Genomic DNA, 27,819 nt, shown 5'->3' on the forward strand with positions numbered 1-27,819 from the left:
AAAAAAAAAAAAAAAAAAAAAGAATAAAATACGTCTTTCATCTGATGAATCTGAACAAGAAACAGTATATTATTTGTGAATTTTGTTCAGACATTAAATGTAACACAATCCATAACATCTAGAAAACATACTAGGAAATATTGCTGATGAATGCACTGAAATCTGTCTAAACTTTAAAAATATAGAAGTACAGAAAAAGGAACTGAAGGAAAAGGTCAAAATCACAATGTTTACATTCCGTATTTGCCAAATTTTCTCAATGGGCATCAATTCCTTTTAAAATCAGAACAATTATTGCTTTTAAAATTTACTGTAGAATAAAATTCAATCTAAAATAAGGTAATCTTTGGACCCTGTTTGGGGAGTTTAGTTACTAAAATATCATGGTAACATATTTGGTTCCATAAAATTAACTCCAAAGAGTTAGAGTTTCGTTTCCTAACGAAAATGTAATAATTATTAAACTTTCTTTACCTCTTACATATTAAAAAATAAAAACATACTTACAGATTTAACCAGCAAGGGGTAAGTGAATCCAAGTATTTCTGCTTTACCAGTGTCAATATTGCTTTTTTATATTGAGGATTTATGCTGCTATCACTGAACAAAATCAATAATGGTTTCTGAAGTCTGAAATAACTGGGAAGATTTTCCACAGTGATTTCTGGCTGTCAAAGAAAAGGAATAACAACAACAAAAAATTCATGGGGGATGATAATGCATACAATAGAAAACATTCAAATCGCCCAGTCAATTTTAGTTTGTAAAATGTAATTCAAATATATTTTCACTTAAGTAGAGATTTTACTATATTAATAACTATGAATCTCAATCTTCTCATTCAATCCCACCTCATCTGAGTTATTTTAAAAATAAAACTACTTACAGAATTTGAGAATAAATTAATTTAAGGGAGTCCCCTGTTTTACAAGATGTAACGCTTCTAATAATTTATTATGCTAAAGTTTGGACCAGATTAACCAATATACACATCACAATTGTTATATTTTCCTCTAACATAAAATTTTGGAGAAAACTGTAAGCTGAAAAAATATTTTAACATCTATCATTACTTAATAAATAAAATAGATAGAATTTTACTTTTCCAATATTATGGTTAAACTCATAAAATAACCAAAAATACGCTAAAACAAATCCAAATACCAATCTCGTTTCTTTTGAGTTTAAAATAACTGAAAGAATTTAATACGAAATTAGAAATCTAATCCTTCTATCATTTTTATTATTAATTAAAAGATAGGCAGCTGGGAGCGATGGCTCATGCCTGTAATCCCAGCATTTTGGGAGGCCGAGGCAGGCGGATCGCCTGAGGTCAGGAGTTCGAGACCAGCCTCGCCAGCACGGCAAAACCCCATCTCTATTAAAAATACAAAAATTAGCTGGGCACGGTGGGGCATGCCTGTAATCCCAGCTACTCTGGAGGCTGAGGCAGGAGAATCACTTGAACCCAGAAGATGGAGGTTGCAGTGAGCTGAGATTGTTCCACAGCACTTCAGCCTGGGCAACAGGTGAGACTCTGTCTCAAAAACAAAACAACAAGAAGAAGAATAAAAACAAGATGGGGGGGTAATCATTCTCCTGCAATTCGCCCATGCTATGCACATTAAAATAAAATTCTGTATGTCTTTTTTCGTATTAATCTGCTTTTTTAACGTTATTTTCATGGAACCTTCAGAGGACAAAGAGGAAGCTTTCTTTTGGCCACTGCACTCTTTTTATCTTAGAAATACTTCCTGTCTCCACTCACCTCCCACTCAAGGAAGGGCCCAAAATTCTATTATATTAATATTAGCAGTAACGACTGTCTATCCTCTCTCTCTTTCTATTCTCTCTTTCACACCTTTCTGTAATGGGGTAGACTTAAACAGTCACTTGATTACAAGTCAGAATCCCAGGTTCTAGATTCAGGCAATTGTCACAGTAATAAAACTTTGAGCAAATCACTCTGTACCCCAGTTTTTAAATCTGTGAAATGAGGGAATTGAAAGAAAAAAAATAAAAGATAATAACTATTTTTAAATGTATTTGTAGAAGACAATTTGTCTAAGCTGCTAGTAACAACAATTGGAAAGTGCAACAACAATGCTAATACATTTAGGACTAAAAATAGCAATGACATAGAATAATAAAGCCTTCTACTATTATCCATTTTTAGTTTCATGTTCATTATTTCATTCTCTGGATACACCTGTGATCTAGATACATCATCCCATACCAGATAGATAACCCCCAGCTGACATATGGGGAAGCTGACACAGAGACTAACTTGCTTAAGTCACCACAGCTACACAGGGGGAAGGAGTGATGCTAGAATCCAGGCATTCTGCTCACCAGTTTCCCCTTTCTTTAGATCGCACTACAAATTCAGATGAGCTTGTTTTCAATGGTGTCAACCACCTCTACATACAGTCCTAGTTCATCCTGAAGTACCAAATTCTGGCATATAACTTTCCTTATTCAGTTCTCAAAGTCGCTTGCATTTGCCCATTCTCATTTTTCTTTTAATTCTTTCTCTTTCACACTCAAAACCTCCTTCTTACACCTTCCTCTTTCATGGCTTAAATCTCAGATCACTTTTTCTCCAAATCCCCCTATGTTGTCTTCTTGTGTTAGCTTTCATCCTTTAATCTTCTATTTGAGTTACATCCCTCTCCTAAATATTCACAGATCTCTTATTGAACAAGCAGAAATATTAGGTGAGACGAGTTATCACTGCTCAATTCAAACATTTATTGAGTATAAAGTTCAAGATGTTATGCTGGGTGCTGAATCTATAAAGAAATAAGATCTTTTCCTTGCCTTCAAAGAGTTCATACTTTAGAAGAGGGGAGAGGTAAGTATACAGACTGCTATAATAAAAAATTTAATATATGCCAATAAGAAAACATATTGGTTTGAAATTAAGCTAAAATCACAAGGTAGGTGTGGTGGTTAATACTGAGTGTCAACTTGATTGGATTGAAGGACGCAAAGTATTGACCCTGGGTATATCTATGAGGGTGTTGTCAAAGATTAACATTTGAGTCAGTGGGCTTGAAAAGGCAGACCCACCCTAATCGGGGTGGGCACCATCTAATCAGCTGCCAGCACAAATAGAAAAAACACAAAACAAAAAGTAAAAAGACTAGACTGGCCTAGTCTCCCAGCCTACATCTTCTCCTGTGCTGTATGCTTCCTGTCCTTGAACATCGAACTCTAAGTTCTTCAGTTTTCGGACTCGGACTGCCTCTCCTTGCTCCTCAGCTTGCAGATGGCCTGTTGTAGGACCTTGTGATTTTATGAGTTAAAACTTAATAAACTCCCTTTTATATATAGCTATCCTATTAGTTCTGTCCCTCTAGAGAAACCTGACTAATACAGTAGGGGAGATCATGGATGATTTTAGGAATTGATATTTGAGCTGGACCCTGGATAAAGAAGGTCTCGTGTGTGCTTGAGCAGGGATTCCAGACATAGGGAACATCATGAGGATAGGAAGAGAGCTATTAAAGCGTACATAATATTTGGGAATAGTGATATTGAAGGATGCCAGAGTTAGGCATGCAAGAGGCAAATATGACTGTGAGACCAGATGAGTAATGCCTTGATACGTATTCTAGCTCCTGGGAATACTGAGAAGATTTCTGTATCAGATTGGTGAAACAGTTAGGCCTGTTTTTCAAAAGATGACTAACTAGAATATAAATTTGTGAAAAGAAGGACCAGTGGAAGGACCCTACTCTTTCCTATGTCTGGTCAAAAGAGAAAGACCAAGAGATGTGTGAGTTTAGAAGGAAATTGAGTTCTAAAATTAAAAACTTGGATTTAGGAATCATCAGCTGGTAGAGATGGTAGAAGCTATGGGTATGGATAAAATTTTCCAAAGAAAAAACACAGCAAAAGAAAAAAAAAGAGTTGAAGATGTAATTCTAGGGAATAAATGAGACAGAGGATGATCAGAGGGATCAAAGAGGACTGAATTACAAAAGCCAGAAGAAAAGAGAATTTTAAGGAGGAATGGTGTAGACAACAGTTTTGACTGCTACTGAGAGGCTAAGGGGAAACACAGTTAAGAGGTCATCAAATATGGTACTTGGAAGGTGACCTTTGGCTCTCTGAGTATATAACAGGCTATAACTGTGTGGGTCCTGGTGTTCTAAACTTGTCAATAATAAAAGCATAAAAAAGGAACTCAGTTTATCTGAGAAAAATACTACAGCTATTTCCTAACAGGAAATAGTCTTAAATATATCAATGCTTACGTAGTTAGTTATTATGTATTTTGGATTTAAGCATTATTTATCTGGCCCAATTTGTCATCAGGTTTATTAAAATAAAAACTTCACACCATAATAAAAAAATCTTCACCCTCTGGTCATCGACTCTCTTTCCTCATCCAGATGAGGGCACTAAAGTCTCTCTAAAGCCTGTTTAATCTTTATTATAGCTGTTCAGTATTAAGTTGAACACCACAAATAAAAACATTGGAAACAAACACTGTCACAGTGCATATTACATTTGCTGTAACTGTAAACAGATTTTGATACTAAGTTTCTCCTACGTTTCTAAGGTTTAACGAATATAACCTTTAAAAAATTAGAGATGAATTTTTATCCACTAGAGATGCCAAGATAAAAAGAGTAAAATGATACAAATCTTCTGTAGGGCAATACAAAAATTATCAGAAGCCTCAAAAGTGGACCTACTCTTTGGACAACCAATTCAAATTCTAGAAATTTAACCTAAATCCATAATCATAGATACACCCAAAGATTACCTAAAAGGATGTTCCCTAAATTATAAATAAAACAAAAACTAAAGACAGCTTAAATAACCAACAAGAGGAAATTAGCTAAATAAATTTTGGTACATTAGTAAACAATATTATGCAGACGTTAAAATGTGTATCTATAGTACTCAATGGAAATACCATTAATATAAAAGGGCACATAGATACATACAGAATTTTAGGTTTGGGGAAATGTATTTCCTAATGTAAACTTGGGTAGAAAAGTTATGGCTGATTATAATTTTCTTCTTTATACTTGTCTGTATTACCTGAAAAGCCAAATAAAGGCTTACAGTAATTCCAAAATACTACGCTATGTATATTCTAAAGGAATTACTTAATAACATGTCACTAATGACATAAATGTTACTTTAATAAGTGATTAAGAAAGATACATCATGAACATATCAACTCAATGATTTGATTACTTATAACCTATAATTTTAACAGAAGGAGAGAAAGGACAAAACCAAGACCACAAAAAGACTTAATAAAGACTGCAGTCATTTAGTTGAGCCCAAAATGCAATGTCCTTTAGATCATCAAGACAAAAAACATAACAGGATATTCATTTAGCATCTATAGCTGATAAAAGTGCTCCTTGAGTCACTTTGGAAATGTAGAAAATATAAATTCTAGCTATGTTTAAATATGAAAGCAAACAACTAAAATCAGGTAATACAGGTTACATTTGTAGTGCCCTTGAATCCATTATTATATAGTCATGCATCACATGATGTTTCAGTCAACAATGGAGTACATGTAAGACAGTGGTCCCATAAGATTATACCATGTTTTTACTGTACCTTTTCTATGTTTAGATACACAAATATTTACCATTGTTACAACTGCCTATAGTATTCAGTCCAGTAACATGCTGTACAGGTTTGTAGCCTAGGAGCAATATGCTACACCTTACAGCATAGGTACGTAGTAGGCTATACCATGTAGGTATAAGTACACTCTATAAAGTTCGTATGACAACATCGCCTATCGATGCAATTCTCAGAAGATATCCCTGTTAAGTGATACATGACTGTACAGGTAAAACATATGAAAAAGACTTTCATAGGACTGTATTTTGTTCTAAAACTGTACAAATAGGAGGGTGAAGCAAGATGGCAGACTACTCTACCAGTCATCCCCTCTTCCCCTGCAATGACAGCAATTTAACAACTATCTACACAAAAAAGCACCTTCATAAGAACCAAAAATCAGGTGAGTACTCACAATACCTGGTTTTAACTTTATATCGTTCAAAGAGGCACTGAAGAGGTAGAAAAAACAGTCTTGAATCATCAATGATACCCTTCCCCCATCCCCTGGCAGTGGCCACACTCCATGAAGAGAGAATCTGTGTGTTTGGAAGAGGGAGAGTGCAGCAATTATGAGACTCTGCATTGAACTCAGTGCTGCCCTGTTATAACAGAAGGCAAAACCAGACTGAAGTCAGTGGATGCTCACCCACAGTGGGTGTATTTAAACCATCTCTAGCCAGAGCAGAATTGCCCATCCTAGAAGTCAGAACTTGATTAACAGCAAGACTTGTCACCTCAGGCTGGAGTGTGCTAGGGCCCAAATAAACTTGAAAGGCAGTCTAGGCAACAAGGGCTGCAACACCTAGGTGAGTCCTAGGGCTGAAATGGGCTCAGAGCCAGTAGGACTATAAGCACATACGACCTACTGAGATATCAGCCAAGACAGCTGGGGGGTGCTGACGCCACCTCTCCCCAATCCCAGGCTACACAGCTTGTAGCTCTAAAAGAGACCCCTTCCTTCTGCTTAAGGAGAGGAAAGGAAAGACTGGGGAAGACTTTGTCTTGCATATTGGATACCAGCTCAGCCACAGGAGGACAGGGCCCTGGTCAGAGCTGTGAAACCCCCTTTCCAGGTCCTAGCTCTTGGATGACATTTCTAGATACACCCTGGGCCAGAAGGGAAACTGATGCCTCTATGGGAAAGGTCTAGACCTGGCAGCATTTATCACCTGACAAGTAAAGAGTAGTACACTGTGGGTCCAGGTAGTACACTGTGGACTTGAGTAAGATTCTGAGACTTGCTGACTTCTGAGACTGTGCAGACTCAGCACATTCTTAGCTGTGGTGGTGATGGGGTGAGACTCCTTCTGCTTGAGAAAAGTAGAGGGAAAAGTAAAGGGGCCTTTGTCTTGCACCATAGGTACCAGCTCTGCCACAGAAGGGTAGAACACCAAGTGGGTTTTGGGGGCCACAATTCTAGGCCTTGGCTCTTGGATGGCATTCCTGGACTTTCCCTGGGCCAGAGGCAAGCCCACTATCCTGAAGCATGAGTCCCAGGCCAGACAAAATTCACCACAAGCTGACGAAAGAGCTCTTGGGCCTTAAGGAAACATCAGCAGTAGCCTGCCAGTACTCTCTGTGGGCCTGTGGTAGCAGTGGCCATGGGGTGAGGCTCCTCTATCTTTCAAAATGGGATGGATGAGTGGGAAGGACTACATCTCATGGTTCTAGTGCTAGTTCAGCCACAGTACAATGAACACCAGGTAGATTTCTAAAGTTTTTGATTTTAGTCCCTAGTTCCCAGACAGCAACTCTGGACCCACCCTGGTCCTGGAGGAACTCACCATCCTAAAGGAAAGGACACAGGCCCAGCTGGCTTAGCCACCTCTGATTTTAGAGCCCCAGGGCCTTGAATGAACATAGGCAGTAGCCAGGGAGTGGTTACAGCAAGCCTTGGGAGAGACCCAGTACTGTGCTGGCTTCATATCTGACAGCACAGTGCCAGTGGTGGTGACCCACAAGGGTGCTTGCATCACTCCACCCCCAGCCCCAGGTGGCTCAGAACAGAGAGAGGGACTCCATTTGTTTGGGAGAAAGTAAGAGAAGAGAACAAGAGTCTCTGCCTGATAATTGTGGGAATTCTTCCAGATCCTGTCTAAGACCATCAAAAAGCAGTACCTCTATAAACCTGCAAGAACCACACTACTGCTGGGCTTGGGATGCCGCTAATGCAGATACAGTTTAAATCACAACACTGAAGTCCTTTCACACTAGAAAGCCTTCCCAAGGACAGGTACAAACGAGCCCAGACTTGGAAGACTACAATAAATACATAACTCTTTAATGCCCAGACACAGACAAACATCCAACAGTATGAACAGTGTCCTGGAAAAGATGACCTCACCAGATGAACCAAATAAGACACCAGAGACCAATCCTGGAGAAACAGAGCTATGTGTCCCTTCAGACAGAGAAATCAAAATAGCTGTTTAGAGAAAACTCAAAGAAATTCAAGATAACACAGGGAAGGAATTCAGAATTCTATCAGATAATTTTAAGAAACAGAAATAATTAAAAAGAATCCAGCAGAAATTCTGGAGCTCAAAAATGCAACTAACATATTGAAGAATACATCAGAGTCCTTTAAGGGCAGAAATGATCAAGCAGAAGCAAGAATTAGTGAGCTCGAAGACAGGCTATTCATAAACAGTCAGAGGAAACAAAAGAAAACAGAAAAAAAAAAATGAAGCAGGCCTACAGGATCTAGAAAATAGCCTCAAAAGGACAAATCTAAGAGTTACTGGCCTTAAAGAGGAGACAGAGAAAGAGATAGAGGTAGAGTGTATTCAAAAGATAGTTAACAGAGAATTTCCCAAACTTAGAGAAAAGTATCAATATCCAAGCACAAGAAGGTTATAAAACACTATGCAGATTTAACCCAAAGAAGATTACCTCAAGGCATAATCAAACTCCCAAAGGTCAAGGATTTAAAAAAAGGATCCTGAAAACAAGAGAAAAGAAATATAACACACAATGTAGCTCCAATACACCTAGCAGCAGACTTTTCAGTGGAAACCTTACAGGACAGTAACATGACATATTTAAAGTGCTAAAGGAAAAAAAACTTTTACCCTAGAATGGTATATCTGATGAAAATATCCTTCAAACATGAAGGAGAAATAAAAACTTTCCCAGACAAACAAAATCTGAGGAATTTCATCAACACCAGACCTGTCCTACAAGAAATGCTAAAGAGAATGCTTCAATCAGGAAGAATAGGACATTAACGAGCAATAAAAACTCATCTGAAAGTACAAAACTCATTGCTAATGGTAAGTATGCAGTAAAACACAGAATATAATGCTTAACTGTGCTGTGTAAACTACTCTTAAATAGAAAGACTAAACAATGAACCAATCAAAAATAATAACCACAACAACTTTTCAAGACACAGATGGTACAATAAGATATAAATAGAAACAATAGAAAGTTAAAAAGCAGGAGATGAAGTTAAACTAAAATTTAACTTGATAGAGTGTAGAGTTTTTATTAGTTTTCCTTTGCTTGTTTGTTTATGCAAACAGTGTTGTTATCAGTTTAAAATAACAAGTTATAAGGTAGTATTTACAAGTTTCACGGTAACTTCAAAACAAAAAACAAAATAAATACACACAAAAAAAATTTTTTTAAATTAAGTCATATCACCAAAGAAAATCACCTTCACTAAAAAGACGAAAGGAAGGAAGACCACAAAACAACCAAAGAACAAATAACAAAATGGCAGGAGTAAGTCCTTATTTATCAATAATAACATTAAATATAAACAGACTAAACTCTCCAATCAAAAGGCACTGAATGGCTTAGTAAGAGCCCATGATCAGCTGCCTAAAAGAAACACACTTCACCTATAATGATACACAAAGACTGAAAATAAAAGGATGGAAAAAGATAATGCATGCCAATGGAAACCAAAAAGAGCAGGAGTCATTATACTAATATCAGACAAAATAGATTTCAAGACAAAAACTGTAAGCAGAGACAAATAAGGTCACTAATGATAAAGGGGTCGATATAGCAAGAAGATATAACAATTGTAAATATATATGCACCCAACACTGGAGTACCCAGGAATATAAAGCAAATATTATTAGGGCCAAAAATAGAGATAAACTCCAACACAATAACAGCTGAAGATTTCAACAACCCACTTTCAGCAATGGACAAATCTTCCTGACAGGAAATCAGCAAAGAAACATCAGACTTAATCTGCACTACAGACAAAACGGGCCTAATTTATAGAACATCTCATTCAATGGCTACAGATACACATTCTTCTCCTGAGCACATGGATCATTGTCAAGGATAGACTTTAGGTTAAGTCACAAAACAAGTCTTAAATCATTAAAAAAAAAATAAAAAAAAAAAAAAAAAAAAAAAAAAAAACAACCTGAAATAATATCAAGCATCTTCTCTGGCCACAATGGAATAAAACTAGAAATCAATAACAAGAGGAATTCTGGAAACTATACAAACACATGGAAATTAAACAATATGCTCCTGAATGACCAGTGGGGTCAATGAAGAAATTAAAAAAGAAATTTTAAAATTTCTTGGAAAAAACCATACCCAAACCCATGGGATACACTGAAAGCAGTACTAAAAGGAAAGTCTATAGCAAAAGCATCTACATCAAAAAGTAGAAAAACTTCAAAGAAACAATCCAATGATACACTTAAAGAACTAAAAAAGCAAGAGCAAACCAAACCCAAAATTAGCAGAAGAAAAAAAATAGTAAAGATCAGGGCAGATATAAATGAAATTGAAATGAAGAGAACAATACAAAACAACTAGGAAACAAGTTGGTTTTCTGAAAAGTTAAACAAAACTGACAAACCCTTAGTCAGACTAGCTAGGAAAAAAGAGAGAAGACCCAAATAAAATCAAAGATGAAAAAGGAGACATTACAATTGATACAGCAGAAATTCAAAAGGTCATTAGTAGCTACTATGAGCAACTATATGCCTATAAATTGGAAAATTTAGAAGAAATGGACAAATTCTTAGACACATACAACCAACCAAGATTGAACCATGAAGAAATTCAAAATCTAAATGGACCAATAACAAACAAGGAGATTGAAGCTATAATACAAAGGCTTCCAGCAAAACAAAACAAAAACAAAACAAAACAAAAAAGCAAAAGCTCGGGACCCAATGGCTTCACTGCTGAATTCTACCAAACATTTAAAGAACTAATACCAATTATCAGGGAAATGCAAATCAAAACCACAATGCAATTCCACCTTACTTCTGCAAGAATGGCCATAATTTAAAAAAATAATAGGCATGGATGTGGTGAAAGGGAACACTTTTACACTGCTGGTGGGAATGTAAACTAGTACAACCACTATGGAAAACAGCTGGAGATTCCTTAAAGAACTAAAAGTGTATCTACCATTTGATTGAGCAATCCCACTACTGGCACACACACGTTTATAGCAGCACAATTTGCGATTGCAAAAATAAAGAACCAGTCCAAATGCCCATGAATCAACAAGTGGATAAGAAAATGTGTATACATATATATATATATGTATACATACACACACACTGTGGACTACTACTTAGCCATAAAAAGGAATGAAATAATGGCATTCGAACCAACCTGGATAGAACTGGAGACCATTATTCTAAGTAAAGCAACTCAAGAATTGAAAACCAAACATCATATGTTTATAAGTGTAAGCTAAGCTATGAGGACGCAAAGGCATAAGAATGATACAATGGACATTGGGGACTTGCGGGGAAGGGTAAAAGGAGGGTGATAAAAGATACCTTTTGGATAAAAGTCTTTTTAACTGGAAATGGTGGGGAGGGTGGAAGTGGTGATGGTTAATGGGTACAAAAACTAATTTGAAAAAATAAAGAAGACCTAGTATTTGCCAGTATGACAGGGTGATATAGTAAAAAAATAATTGTTCATTTAAAAATAACTAAATGAGTAAATTGGATTGTTTGAAACACAAAGGGTAAACACTTGAGGTAATGGATACCCTATTTACCCTGATGCGACTACAATGCATTGCATGCTTCTATCAAAATACGTCATGTGGCCAGGTGCAGTGGCTCATGTCTGTAATCTCAGCACTTTGGGAGGCCAAGGCAGGAGGATCACTTGAGCTCAGGAGTTCCAGACCAGCCTGGGCAACATGGTGAAACCCTGTCTCTACAAAAAAACTCCAAAATTATCCTGTGTGGTGGCACATGCCTGTAGTCCTGGCTACTTGGGAAGCTGAGGCATGAGAATCACTTGACACCGGAAGGCAGAGGTTGTAGTGAGCCGAGATCATGCCATTGCACTCCAGCCCGGGTGATGGAAGTGAAACTCTGTCTTTAAAAAAAAAAAAAAAAAAAGCTCAGGTAACCCATAAATATATTCATCTACTATGTACCCAGAAAAATTAGAAATTAAAATTTTTTTAAAAACCAGGCTGGGCATGGTGGCTTATGCCCGTAATCCCAGTACTTTGGGAGGCTGAGGCAGGCAGATCACTTGAGGTCAGGAGTTCGAGACCAACCTGGCCAACATGGTGAAACCTTGTGTCTACTAAAAACACACATACAAAAAATAGCCAGGTGTAGTAGTGAGCGCCTGTAATCCCAGCTACTCAGGAGGCTAAGGCAGGAGAATTACTTGAACCCAGGAGGCGGAGGTTGCCGAGAGCTGAGATCACAGCAACAGAGTGAGACCCATCTCAAAAACAAAACAAAAAAACTCATGTAAATAATAAGAATAGTAATTAACATTTGTTGAATGCTTACCAAGGGCTAAACATTGTACACAAAGCACTGTCAAATCATGTCTCATTCAGTCCTCACAGTAACTGTCTGCAGCAGATGCTACTATGAGCTACATTTTATGCATGCGAAAACTGAAGAACAGAGAAGTTAACCTACACTCAGTAAGAAATCAACCAACGATTTGAAGCTGGGCAGGCTGACCTTCCAGAATACACATGCTTTATAACACGTGTCACCCTGGATTAAGCACGTGAACTGAACTTCAGCCACACTAGTCACAGCAAGACGCAGACTTTTAGCAATGGACTCAAAATGCTGTATGCATAATGACTGAACAATAAAACAGAACAATCCAGTGAATCCTCAGCTCACAAATCACCAAGCCCTGTACCAGCAAAAAATGGAAAAATGTGTATTCACATATACTATCTTTGATCTAGATTTTATTTCAAGTATCATCCTTATTATAAAACATACTCACAAACATTTCCAGTAGTGCATCTGTTACTATTTGAACTATGTCTTCTGCATGGGTGTTAGCTAGTGGGATGCTCTCTATTTTGCCTTCTGTGTGTCTGGCAAGCAGAAGGCCTGGAAGACTTGCAGCATATTTGTTTGACCTATGGAGAAAGGTAGTATTAAAATTCACGATCAAAATCTAGCATGTCCAAAAACATGAAAATCTAGGCTAGGAGATCACAATGCGAGGCAGCAAATGGGAAGTCCTACTGCTAAGGAAAAAAATGAACTCAATTTCCAAACAAACTTATCTTCTATGACAACCTACATTAAAAGAAAGCAACAGGTAATAATCTATAACAAACTAGATTTTTAAAAAGCAACAAGGCAGTAATCCAGTCAGATTTTTTTCTATACAACTTACTCAACAAGAAAATAAATCAGATTTGGAACACAGTGAATGGTTCTCAACCTTTCTGGACTTGCTCACCACACTGCTGAGTAAGAAAATGGGCATTTATGAGAAACCTACTATCTGCCAGGCACTATACTAGGTATTTCAATTATGTTTTTATTTAACTTTCAGAACTGAAGTGGCCATTATGATCTCATTTTGCAGATGAGGAAATAGGACTTAGAGAGTGATAAATGGCAGACACAGACTTCAAATGAGGTGTCCCTGACACAGTCTGTTCCTGACATAGTCTGTACTCTCTCCACTGAAACAAGAGCCCAAATCCACCCTCCCACAATCCCTTTCACTAACTAAACCTAAATGAAAATTATCTAAATAGGAAGAAAGCTTTGTGTAAAATTACTAGTGAAGTAGTCATGTATAATAACTTAATTCACGCCAGAACAAAGTATAGACATTATAATAACATAAGCATTAGTTGAGAGGCCAGTTTTCAGATCACTTAAAGGAACCTCTTAGTCGACCAGCTGGTTATAAACAAAACACTGAAAACTACTGGTCTAGGTCTTTGGACCACAGCTAAATGCACAATGACAGCAGAGTAGAAGATTGTGGGTGATTACCCATTGTCAGATGGACAGTCCTCACATTTCCTTCTTCAATATATACTTTATGAAAATCAGTGATTTCACATATAGAACAAAAGCCTGATCACCAAGAGCGTATGTCACCAGTGTTCAAGATGGAAGATTTAAGCTTAGATATCACAATTAGGAATTTACAGTCAGAAGCTAAGACAGACCAACTACTGGGGCTTAGTATGTACACCTATACCTGAAAATGGGCCATAGAGAATGTGTTGTGTATTAATAATAATCTCCAAATTTGCAGTTCAGTCCTTCATTCTATAGCAACTAAAATATTTTGGTAGTCCACAGAAGTCCCATCTTCTAAAGATAACGTAATTTAAGAGGCTAAAAAAGCACTGATTTTTATACACACACATACACACACACCCACACACACCCACTAACCCACCCAGGGGTAAATAAAACTCAGATGCTCAAAAGTAAAATTTATCCCAAACTATGATAACTCCAAAGAACCACACTGTAGGTAACAGAACCCAAAGAGGAAAATTTTTAGAGGAGGATGGTGAAGTAAGAATCCAAGATTGCCCCATGGGGGCTTTGGTCTACAGTAAAAGAATATCTAAAGAATCTATGGTACTTCCCAAGTACTTTATTTCCTAGAAGGAAATAAAATTTTCTTTAGATTGCTATCTTATTTTCCTCCATCAGCTGTGCAAATATAAGCAATTATTAGATAACATTATTTTGCATAATTTCTTCTTCCCTAAAATTAAAAGAGCAATAAACTTACAGTAGCAAAACATCTTCTTCAGAATAAATTCCAGTGATAACATATCCTTTTAGGTAGTTTCCTGCTTCACTAAAATCTTCTTTTGCTATAAATACATAGAGAAGACAGAAATCTGAAACCTTTATAATTGTGTATGCTATTCAACTGACGAAGAGATTTATAGATGGTAGTATTCCATTATTAATTAATTACAAATATAAATATTTAAGTGCAGAAGACATATAATTTAGTGGTTCCAAAATAAATCTGTATTCTCTTTATGGCATGGGATTACTAAAGAAATGTCAATTGATAGAATGCAACATGGTTTCCAAAACAAATGTACTTTAAATGCAATTCATAAGATTTATAGCACTCTAATCATAGTTACTGAATAAATACTTTTTGCTTTTTAATTTACTCCTATGGCAGAGTAAATGGAGACAGCTGTCTTATGTGTAGCCTGAAAAGAGAAGTAGGTATGTAAAATGATATGCAGATTAAAACCATAAAATCTAAAAGTATCCATATGCATAAAAAAATAGAAGACTGAAAATTCTAGCCCTCTAATAGTGTCTGTGTTAGGGTTGTGCAATTACAAGGGATTCTGTGTCTTTTAAAAAAACAATTCCTACATTTTCTCTAATGTGTTTTCATTAGTTTTGAACTTTAATTTGTATTGTCTTTTCTCATTTGTTAGAATGTACATATTCAAAATACAAACTATTTCTATAAATTTCTGAATACATTTTCATAAATAATAGCATACTCTGGATCTTGTTAATAATGACTAACCTATAACCAAGAAGCAAGTCTGAATTAAATCATTGTAGACTAATGAGAAAAGCACAGAGGTGGACTTATAGGTCAAATTCTTGCCAAGTGAAGGCCAAATGATAGTTCAATTCATACATGAAAGATTCATAGCAGTCGAATAGAAAAATACTGATGGAAGAATGAGTCACACAGCACCTACTAGGCTAGGCATGCTGAACCCAAAGATCTGTACCTCAGCAGTCAGCACTACATTCATGATGTAAGCATTCAACATTGTCAACATCGGGTAACCACAAGATTATTTGCTTTAAAAAGGGTACATACTTTCCATAAGATTGAGCAATACTGTCTATAGGAAAGCAAACTTACTAGCGTAGCTCAGTAGACAGCACGGGGAACTCATTTACAATCACAGCTTTAATGAGAAAACAGGCCAGGTGCGGTAGCTCACGCCTGTAATCCCAGCACTCTGGGAGGCAAGGTGGGTGGATCACTTGAGGACAGGAGTTTGAGATCAGCCTGGCCAACATGGTGAAACCCTGTCTCTACTAAAATACAAAAATTAGCTGGGCATGGTGGCATGTGCCTGTAGTCCTAGCTACTCAGGAGGCTGAGGCATGAGAATCGCTTGAATTTGGGAGAAGGAGAATGCAGTGAGCCGAGATCGTGCCACTGCACTCCAGCCTGGGTGACAGAGCCCCTGGGTTGGGACAAGAAGGAGACTCCGTTTCTCAAAAAAAAAAAAAAAAAAAAAAAAAAAAAATTATATATTTAATATATATATATAATATATATTTATATATTTTTTTTTTTTTTTTTTAGACCCCCAACAGCTGTAGAAGACACTCATAAGATTATAAACTAGAAAGGACTGTGTGTCTGTACTTTCATTTCTAAGAGAAAACAGAGTGAAATTCCAGTCAATAGATAAACTATATCTAAAGCAATGATATAACAGAATCTGTTTCAGCTTCTTTTCATTTTAGGTAAGTAGCAGTAGAAAAGTACACCATTATTTCCATATAATTTCCTCGTACAAAAGACTCTACTCATGAATATGTCTCTTGAAAAGTCTCTTCATACATCCATGTGTTTGTAAATCCTAAGTGACTCACAGGATGGAAAAATATATGACTGTAGATCTCAGATGCATATTCATTTCCACTAAACTAGAATACATATTTTCCTCTGAACATTCAAAACCAGGCATATTCTCCTCCTTGCTAAAAACTGCATATATGTCAAAATGCATGGCAACCTCAAATACAAGAAAGTACTCAATTATCTAAATAAAAAGATGCATTGAAAGCTTTTCAGCTACTATAAATATATTTTAATTGCATAAAATAAACACATTTATTTAGCAATATTTTTTCTATCACATCTTATTGAATAATTATTTTTATAGACACACATATATACACACATCTATTTTTTAGCTCTGTCAGCAGGGAGAGTTGAGAAGCAAGAAAACCTCAGTAACTAAAAGCACTCCTAACCCCTATATTATACAAACTAGAAAACCTAAAAGAGATGGATAAACTCCTGGATACATACACCCTACCAAGACTGAACCAGGAAGAAATTGATTCCCTGAACAGACCAATAACAAGTTCTGAAATTGAATCAGTAATAAATAGCCTACCAACCAAAAAAAGCCCAGGACCTGATGGATTCACAGCCAAATTCTACCAGACATACAAAGAGCTGATACCATTCCTACTGAAACTATCCCCAAAAATTAAGGAGGAGGGACTCCTCCCCAGCTCATTCTATGAGGCCAGCATCATCCTGATACCATAACCTGGCAGAGACACAACAAAAGAAGAAAACTTCAGGCCAGTATTCCTGATCAACACTGAAAGTCCTCAACAAAGTACATGCAAACTAAATCCAGTGGCACATCAAAAAGCTAATCTACCACAATCAAGTAGGCTTCATCCCTGGGATGCAAGGTTAGTTCAACATATGCAAATCAATAAATGTGATTTATCACATAAACAGAACTAAAGACAAAAATCACATGATTATCTCAATAGATGCAGAGAAGGCCTTCAATGAAATACCCCTTCATGTTAAAAACTCTCAACAATACTAGGCACTGAAGAAACACACCTCAATAAGAGCCATCAATGACAAACCCACAGTCAACATCATACTGAATGGGCAAACGCTGGAAGCAATCCCCTTCAAAACTGGCACAAGACAAGGACGCCCTCTTTCACCACTCTCATCCAACACAGTATTGGAAGTCCTAGCTGGAGAAATCAGGTAAAAGAAAGAAAAAAAGAACATCCAGGCTGGGCGCAGTGGCTCACGCCTATAACCTCAGCACTTTGGGAGGCCGAGATGGGAGGATAACGTGAGCTCAGGAGTTTGAGACCAGCCTGGGTAACATGGCTAAACCCCAGCTCTACTAACAATACAAAAATTAGTTCTCTGAGAATTATAAAACGCTATTCAAAGAAATCAGAGAAAACACAAATAAACAGAAAAACATCCCAAGCTCATGAATGGGAAGAAACAGTATCATTAAAATGGCCATACTGCCCAAAACAATCTACAGATTCAATGCTATTCCTATCAAACTACCAATGATATTTTTCACAGAACTAGAAAAAAAGTATTTTAAAATCGTATGAAACTCAAAGAAGGTTAAACATTATTTTTTGACAGTGTTTTCACGTAATTTTACATAATAAATAAACCTGTTCATTCTCTCTCTTTTGGATGCTGCAGGCGCCCTCTGTAACGTTTCAAAGTCAGTTTGAGGTCAAAAAGACTTAATTTTAAACTTGATTTTGGGGAAGCCTATTAAATATGTCAAAAGTTTAAACCACTTTTTTTTTTAAAAAAAAATCCAAAAGTAGATGCAGGAAAACAGTCCGCATGTAAAAATAAATCCACTTATTTAGCGCAAAGTGATAATAAAAGTTTTAAAAGAAGGGCAAAGAAACAAGGGACTTTATTTGTTGATTAAAAAAAGGAGCTGCAGTTTTTAAAAACATTAAAGGACTAAATAAAGATAGAATATGTCTCGCTCTTCTCCGGCTGTTTTTGAGAGTTATTCAAAAGGTGATATAAAAGTGTTTTATGTCTCTTATTATATGAACATTTTTATGTGCAAAAGAGAAAACTAATTTTTATTCTTGTATTAGTGTATGATGCAATTCTAAAGTGATTTAATAAAAACTTATAAACAAATCTCATTTGCAGTCAGCTTTTAATAAGCACAAGATTTTAAAAAATAAACTCTGTAATCTCCATAAAAATTTTGAAGTTTTCTTTAACTTTCCACAATTTAATTTAATTTTTTAATTTATATCTTTTTTATTCTTTTAATTTGAAACAATCTTTAAGTAACTTCTAAACTAAATTTTTTTCTTACATTTTTATGCCTTTATAACTTTCCTCACCAAAAATATATCTTGCTTTTTAAATAGACTCTTCATTTACAATTCTCTTACATTTAATAGTTTTAATTATATTAACTATAATTTTGACTCTTGGTAACCCAAAATCTAGCAAAAACCTAGAAATTAATTTTGAACTGTTTTATATCAATATCTGTAGATGAAAACCATTTTATAATTTTAGAAAGACATTTTAATTTTATTAACAAATCTAAATATATTTAGCTTTTTTATATCATGTAAAATAAGATGTCAAAGTACATAAACAAACATATTTAATAATTAATGTTTTAGTATTTTAATTTATTTAGGAATGACTCAGACATTTTATTATTATTTAACATGACTTTAAGATTTTTGATTATTGGAAAATAAATAATGACACAGGTACCCTCCTAAATGTCTTTCTCAGCTGTCCTGAGTACCCATGTGGCACCCAATGCCTATAAAAGGCAGGGCTCTTTTGGGTCCTAAATTTACACACCAGATGTCAGGACAGAAGACAGGGCTGTGAAAAGGATGTCTGGAGGATCTGACCACTCCCAGCATGGCCATGAGGCAAATCTGGGCCAAGCAAGCAGGAACAAGGGGCCCCGCAGCGGGTTACCTAAGCATTGACAACATGCCTCCAGGCCTCACCATGGCCACCTGTTCAGACCCCAGAATCTTGAAGCTCAAAACCAAAGACCAGCTTATAATAAGATGTGTGCAAAGCTCTGGGGAAGCCCAACAGCCAGCTTTAGCCCACAGACAAATCAAGTAAGTGCCAAAAATATCATAGAAAATTAGTAGTTTTATGACCTTAAAACATGTAAAGACAGCATAAACCTGTCTGACCAGTAGACACAGACAAAAATGTCTGAATTATATTTAAGTTACACTCTTAAAGCCATTTTTATTTTACTTTGTTAACAACTTTAAAACTAGCTTTACCAAATATCACACAAATATAACACATATAGACACAGAGACATACAGACAAAAGCAGATTTTATGGCTCTTATAAAAAAAATTTCATTTGCTGGCTTTTAAATGGTTTCTCTTTTCTTTTTTTAAACCGATAGTCAGCAAGTTTTTTATATTTTTGTTTATATACATATATTTTTTAGAGACACGGTCTTCCTATGTAGCCTAGGCTGGTCTTGAACTCTTAGCCTCAAACATTCCTCCCACCTCAGCTTCCTGAGTAGCTGGAATTACAGGCAGATTTTTTTTTTGTTTTTTAGACAGACTCTCACCACCATCCAGGCTGGAGTACAGTGGTGCAATCTTGGCTCACTGCAATCTCTGTCTCCCAGGTTGAAGCAATTCTTGTGCCTCAGCCTCCCAAGTAGCCGGAATTACAGGCACATGCCACCATGCCTGGCTAATTTTTGTATTTTTAGTAGAGATCGGGTTTCACCATGTTGCCCAGCTTGGTCTTAAAAACTCCTGACCTCAAGTGATCTGTCTGCCTCAGCCTCCCAAAGTGCTGGGATTATAGGCATGAGCCGCTTCGCCTGGCCCTGGCTACCTGTTACAAAGAGTCTTTTAAAAGAGGCAATAAAAATACTGAAATATTTTCTGAAGCTTCTGCACACCAATAGGCATCCCTGAATAAGCCTAATTAGAGAGTCCTCATTTTAAATGTACTTCTAAACTGTAGCATTTTCATTTGAAATGTTCTACTGTATCTTTAAATTACCTTTAGTAACATTTTGCCATTTTATAAGTGTTTGTAGGTAGTTGTGGCCAGAAAGTGGAGTACTCAGTTCTTCAGAAATGAAGGATCTCATTTTTATGTTGAATCTTGGCTTTGGCTCTCAGATTTCCTTGATCAACTTAGTCACTGACTTTTTTCCTACCTATGAGTGCAAGAAAAAGAAACAAAGGGGATACAACACAAAAGTCCCTGCAAATTTCTGAAAGCTAAAGTTCATACTACCTACAATATTGCCATTTACTGTCAGTTTCTGTCTGATTCGGACATCTGAGGCCTTTAACTAGATCTAAGTCAATTAATTATCAGATCTAATTTGATCCTGGACCCAGTCCAATTTCTGTAGCAACTTCCAAACCCAGTTCAGATGAAAAACAAATCTGCTCAAACAAACTCAGATAGCTCCGAACACAAAGTCATGGAGCTTCAAAGTCTGAAAGAGAACTTACCCACGATCCCCAGTGGCTGCGAGAGAGCAATGGACACAATGGGCCCAGCAGGTACACCACTTGGTCACTCGATGCTGCTGGGGGTCGCTGGAAGCTCTACTACAGGTCCTATTTCTGACTCCATCTGTTAAAAGAAAAACTTCAGACTAAATTTAATAGAGTTTAACTGAACAAAGAAACATTTGCCGGTTGGGTAGCCCCCCCGAAACCAGAATAGGTTCACAGCAACCCCGGTGCTAACATGGAGTCAGAAAGGATTTACAGACAGTAAGAGGAAGTGAGGTGCAGAAATAGCTGGATTGGTTACACTTTGGCATTTGTCTCATTTGAACAGTTGGCCACCTTGATTGACCAAAACTTGGCGAGTGGTATAAGAGTGGGTTATAGTCTGTTTATACATCTAGTTAGGTTACAGTTCACTACTTATGGAGAAACCTTTCGTCTGAACTTAAAATATATACAGAGGCAGCTTTAGGCTAAATTTAACAAGCATTAGCTTTTATTAGCAAAACACAAATTTATATAGAAATGTTAATAAATTCATAAGATTTTTATCATTATTTAGTCTCTCTTCAACAGATGTTAATGGTCCAGCTACTAACACATCAATGTGGCCGGGTGCGATGGCTCACGCCTATAATCCCAGCACTTTGGGAGGCCAAGGTGGGCGGATCACGAGGTCAGGAGATCGAGACCATCCTGGCTAACACAGCAAAACCTCGTATCTACTAAAAATACAAAAAATCAGCTGGGCGTGGTGGCAGGCGCTCATAGTCCCAGCTATTAGGGAGGCTGAGGCAGGAGAATGGCATGAACCTGGAGGCGGAGCTTGTCCAGCCTGGGCGACAGAGCGAGACCCCGTCCCAAACAAAACAAAACACAACAACAAAAAAAAATCAATGTTTGCAAAAAAACAAAAACAAAAACAAACTAAAAGAAATAAAAAGGAATGAATATCTAACTGACAATATTGGGAACAATCAATCCAGTCAAATAATGAAGTATCATGTCCAGACTACATCATTTTGGCACACCAGAACTACTTTTAAATAACATTATGCTATTTAAACATATTTAATCATCTATTAATATATGTTATTAAACATTGTGAGATGATTATATGTACATTTCATCATTTGTGTAAAAATATGATGAAGCACATCATTTCTTATGTTGATTCCCAATGTAAAAAACAATATGAAAAATTCTTTTCAGTATTTGAATTTGGAAAAGTTTTCTCTGTGGATTAATCAGCATCCTAACTTGTGTGTTGCAATTTATTACCTATGATGATAGATGGCAAAACTTTCATCTTTTTGTTTCTGGTTGCTACCAGATTGCTTAGGGCTAAGTTTTATGACAAACAACAGTGTTTTCTAGACTTTCTACATAATTACCCCCTACTGTTTTATTGCTGAGTTTTTACATTGTTTTCAATGATTTTATCATATTTGTGCTTTTTATTATCTGAAGACTTAAATTCTTCTTGGAAGGAGGCCTAGCGTGAATAATAAATGAGAAGGTTAGGGAAGCAGGCCCCTGAGGTACAGAGAGGACAATGTCAATCGTGGGAGCAAAAACATTCAAAAGGGAAGGAAGGTGGAGGGGTAAAATACAGACTTACTTCCCAATTTTTCATAAAAATGTTTTTTTAATTAGGTTATGATCTCTATAAAGCCAGGTGCGGTGGCTCATGCCTATAATCTCAGCACTTTGGGAGGCTGAGGTGGGCAGATCACTACAGGTCAGGAGTTTGAGACCAGCCTGTCCAACATAGTGAAACCCTGTCTCTACTAAAAAGACAAAAAATTAGCTGGGCATGCTGCTGCATGGCACACATCTGTGGTCTCAGTACTTGGGGAGGCTAAGGCATGAGAACTGTGTGAACCTGGGAGGTGGAGGTTGCAGTGAGCCAACATCATGCCACTGCACCCCAGTCTGGGTGACAGAGCAAGACTCTGTCTAAAAAAAAAAAAAAAAAATAGAAAGATATGCTCTCTAGGATTTTGCCTTCAAAGATGATAAGCCACAGGGTACACATTAATATTCTTATTATTTATTTTTTGTAAGTTCCTTTGGCTTTTACTTTTTACAATTCTGAAAACAAAGTAGAAAAAAAAATTGCTAGATGTAAATTTGTAGAAAGCAAAATTTAATATGTAATTAATAGTATCTATTATGTGCAAATATAATGCTAGACCAGTGGGGTCCTCTTCTCAGACAAATATTCTTAAAATCTTTCATTCAGAATTTGAAATCCATCTCAAGAAAAGAAAAACAAGGAGGAGGGAAGTTTCCTAGATCATTGGTAAGAGTTAGTATAGTGAAGAAAACATTGGCCAGGTGTGGTGGCTCATGCCTGCAATCCCAGCACTTTGGGAGGCCGAGACAGGTGGATCACGAGGTCAGGAGATGGAAATCATCCTGGCTAACACGGTGAAACCCGTCTCTACTAAAAATACAAAAAATCAGTCAGGTGTGGTTGCGGGCACCTGTAGTCCCAGCTACTCGGGAGGCTGAAGCAGGAGAATGGCATGAATCCGGGAGGCGGAGTTTGCAGTGACCCAAGATTGCGCCACTGCACTCCAGCCTGGGTGACAGAGCAAGACTCTGTCTCAAAAAAAAGAAAAGAAAAGAAAAGAAAAGAAAACATTGAGAGTTTTGTTACCGACTCAAGAGTCCACCTAGATGCAAAAGCAACAAATAACATTCCCAGAAATACCATTGGTCAGAAAAAATATTCTATGTGTACCCTTCCTTAAAAACGTATTAAAAGACACATTCCTGTGAAGCAAGAGATAAAGAGTAAGGGTCTCAGAAAAGAGAAGTTGTGATATTTTAAAAATACTGTAGTATATGCTGCCATGTAAAACTATCAAAGTAAAAATAATTGTTATAAGCATATCAAAGTTGAATGCAAAAACATTAATTTGAATTGCATCAAAAATTAGATGAATTAATAAATAGATATACAGGTAGGTACTAAAGCAAATATTAAATGTTAATAGTGGAATCTAGGTGGTGAGTATATGGGTGTTTACTGTACAATTCTTCCAAATTTGCTGTATGCTTGAAAAAGTTCATAATAAAATGTTGGAAAAGTGAATGCAAGGATTTTCTTTAAAAGATTTCCAACATTTTATTATGTATGATGCAATAAATAAATAAACTGCTCAGCAATAAAGCTAATGTGAGTCCATTACATGAAACCATGGCATACAAATAAAAAAAAACATAGAACCCAATCTCTACTAAAAACACAAAAATTAGCCAGGCATGGTGGCACATGCCTGTAGTCCCAGCAACTGGGGAGGCTGAGAGAGGAGAATCGCATGAACCTGGGAGGCAGAGGTTGCAGTGAGCTGAGATCACGCCATTGCACTCCAACCTGGATGAGAGAACAAGACTCTGTATCAAAAAAAAAAAAAAAAAAAAAGCAAGACTTAAAAAAAAAAAAAGAAATTAAAAGAATCTTCCACAAGAGGGAGTCAAAATCATTGAAATGATCTTTAACTTTATAGGTTCAAATATGTTTTTGGTGAGCATTTTCTCTAGTCCTGGAGAAAATACAAGCAAAAGAAGTAGACACCATATTTTAAAAAATAAAGAAAAACTAAAGAAACAACAATGAAGCATAAAACAGGCAGCAGATATCCAAATCAGTTAAGAGAGTAAGTATAAATTACTAAATGTTCACCTAGAAGAGTCAACAGAAAAAAAACAAGAAAATATTTAAAAAGACAAATCAGAGACTTGATTATATATTCAACGTGCATTATAAAACAGATTATAGTATCAATAGGTAAAGTGAATAAAATAGAAAACAATTAAACAGACATATATATTACAGATATATATATATAGATAAGGACTTAATATAGTGATGGTGAAACCACATATAGAGGAGGAAAAAAATGATAAACATTACTATTAGAAAAAAAATCAAGTTGGCACCTACACTCATCCCATGCACTAAAATACCTAAAGCGTTAAAAACTTTTTAAAAAAAGGGAAAAAATCACAATCAACGAGTAAAAAAGCAACCTATGAAATGAGAGAAAATATTTATGAGTCAAAACTTTGATAAAGGATAATATCCAGAATATATAATTTTCTGCAACAACAAAAAATATAAACAACCCAATTGAAAAATAGGCAAAGGAGTTGCAGACATTTCTCCAAAGAACATATACAAATGACCAACAAGCATAATGAAAAGATGCTCAACATCACTAATCGTTTGGGAAATGCAAATCAAAGCCACAACAAGATATCACCTCATGCTTATTAGGATGGCTATCATAAAAAATAAAGTAAAATAACGAGTATTGGCAAGGATGTTAAAGTCATTGGAACCCTTGTATACCGTTGGTAGGAATGTAAAATGATGCAGCCAGGGTGGAAAAGAGTACTGCGGTTCCTCAAAAATTAAAAACAGAATTACCATATGACCCAGCAATTCCACTTCTTGGTATATACCCAAAATAATTGAAAGCAGAGTCCCAGAGAGATATTTCCATACCAATGTTCACAACAGCATTATTCACAACAGCCAAGAGGTAGAAGTAACCCAAAAATTCATTAATGGATAAACACATAAACAAAATAAGATATATACATACAATGGAATACTATTCAGCCTAAAATTGGAAGGAAACTCTGACACATACTACAATATAGATAAACCCTGAAGACATTATGCTAAGTGAAATAAGCCAGTCAGAAAAAGACAAATACTGTATGATTCCATCTATATGAGGTACATAGAGTAGCCAGACTCATATAAACAGAAAATAGAGCGGTGGTTATCAGGGCCTGGGAGGAGGATGAAATGAAAAGCTGTTGTTTAATGGGTACAGAGTTTCAGTTTTGCAAGATGAAAATATTCTGGAGATTAGTTGTACAACAATGTGAATATACTTAATACTTGTAAAATACACACTTAAAAACAGGTAAGATGGTAAATTTTATGTCATGTGTATTTTATCAAAAGTTTTAAAAGCAAAATATACAAAGCAAGAAAATTAAAATAAGAAAATACTGTAAATTAAAGCAAGAAAAAATACAAGTGAATATTAGGTGACAAAATGATAGGGTTTTTTATAGCTAAAAGCAATGGAAAAAATCTTAAAGTCAATAGATTAAAAAAATTTTAAATGTGATATATAAAATTATCATTAAACAAAGCTAAAGAGCAAATAACAAACTGAGGGAAAATAACTGGAACAAAATGACAAAAGCTTAATATCCTTAATATACACAGGTCTCACACCAATTCATTAGACAAACAGTAAAACCCCATTTTAAAAAATGAGTGGGCAAGCACAGTGGCTCATGCCTTACTGCCAGCACTTTGGAAGGCCAAGGCAGGAAGACTGCTTGAGCCCAGGAGTTTGAGAGCAGCCTGGGCAACACAGGGAGACCTCGTCTTTACAAAAAATTTAAAAATTAATGAGCATGGTGGCACATGTCTATAATCCTAGCTACTCAGGAGGCTGAGGTGGGAGGATCACTTAAGCCCAGGAGGTTGAGGCTGCAGTGAGCTGTGACTGTGCCACTGCACTCCAACTTGGGCAATAGGGAGAGACCCTGTCTCAAAAAAAAACCAATGAGTAATGTATACAACTTACAATTTACAGAAGGCATAGTTATTCTATTGGGAATCTAAACTTATTATATAGTCTAAAATCCATACAAAGACTCAAAAATATTCTTCACATACAGAAGGAAAAAAAAAAGAAAACAGTACAAATATTGTTTGTAAATAGTTAAAAAAGGCCAGGTGTGGTGGCTCACATCTGTAATCCCAACATTTTGGCAGGCCAAGGTGGGTGGATAGCTTGAGCTCAGAAGTTAAAGACCAGCCTGGGCAACATGGTGAAATCCCGTCTCTACAAAAACACAAAAAATTAGCCAGGCATGGTGGCACATGTCTGTGGTCCTAGCTACTCAGGAGGTTGAGGTGGGAGGATTGCTTGAGCCCAGGAAGTGGAGGGTGCAGTGAGCCGAGATCACGCCATTGCACTCCAGCCTAGGTGACAGAGCAAGACCTTGTCTCAAAAAAAAAAAAAAAAAAAAAAAAAATTTAAATACATTTTGATATATATATATATTCACCAAATATTATGCAGCCGTAACGTTCATGAAGAATATCAATACATCACTGTAATGTTAAATAAAAACAAGATTCTGGCTGGGCACGGTGGCTCATGCCTATAATCCCAGCACTTTGGGAGGCCAAGGCAGGTGGATCACGAGGTCAAGAGATCGAGACCATCCTGGCCAACATGGTGAAACCCCATCTCTACTAAAAACACAAAAATTAGCTGGGCATAGTGATGCACACCTGTAGTCCCAGCTACTCGGGAGGCTGAGGCAGGAGAATCACTTGAACCCAGAAGGCAGAGGTTGCAGTGAGCCGATATCACACCACTGCATTCCAGCTTGGTGACAGAGCGAGACTCCGTTTCAAAAAAAAAAAACCAAGAGCTTGGTACACAGCTAGATACACAGCTTTAGCCCAATTATGTTAAAACATACATAAATATGCAATATGTAGGTACACAGAAAAAAGATGGAAGAAATTACATCAAAATTTAACAGTCTCCGAATAATTAGCTTACAGTATTTTATTTTTCTTCAAACTTCTCCATAATTTTGAAATTCTCTATAATTTAAAAAGATATTCTTAAAAAATAAAACTAGCAAGCAATGATATACTGTACTGTATAATTTAAAAGCTCAGCTCTACTTACCTGTTGTCATGGTTGGACTAAATAGTCCCAGTACTGACACACTAGAATAGGAGATCAGGTCTTTATATAATTCCCCACTTAAATATTCTTCTGCTTCTTGAATCGATGTTATATTCACTGGATATGAAATCCTATTGCTGGAT

The 27,819-nt window shown here is 36.3% G+C and overlaps 1 protein-coding gene across 1 annotated transcript in view; it reads right to left on the reverse strand.

The window, feature by feature from the left end:
• Positions 1-27,819, reverse strand: part of TXNDC16 (thioredoxin domain containing 16) — a 118,813-nt gene that overhangs the window by 14,523 nt on the left and 76,471 nt on the right. The window contains exons 16-20 of the mRNA XM_017849457.1: positions 27,677-27,813; positions 14,605-14,689; positions 12,829-12,967; positions 508-668; positions 132-202 (exon numbers count right to left, since the gene is read on the reverse strand). Coding sequence (XP_017704946.1) covers positions 132-202; positions 508-668; positions 12,829-12,967; positions 14,605-14,689; positions 27,677-27,813 — 593 coding nt within the window. The remainder of the gene's footprint in view (positions 1-131; positions 203-507; positions 669-12,828; positions 12,968-14,604; positions 14,690-27,676; positions 27,814-27,819) is intronic.

Source organism: Rhinopithecus bieti, unplaced genomic scaffold (assembly GCF_001698545.2).
Source record: "Rhinopithecus bieti isolate Rb0 unplaced genomic scaffold, ASM169854v2 scaffold_29928, whole genome shotgun sequence".
Classification (NCBI taxonomy): domain Eukaryota; kingdom Metazoa; phylum Chordata; class Mammalia; order Primates; family Cercopithecidae; genus Rhinopithecus; species Rhinopithecus bieti.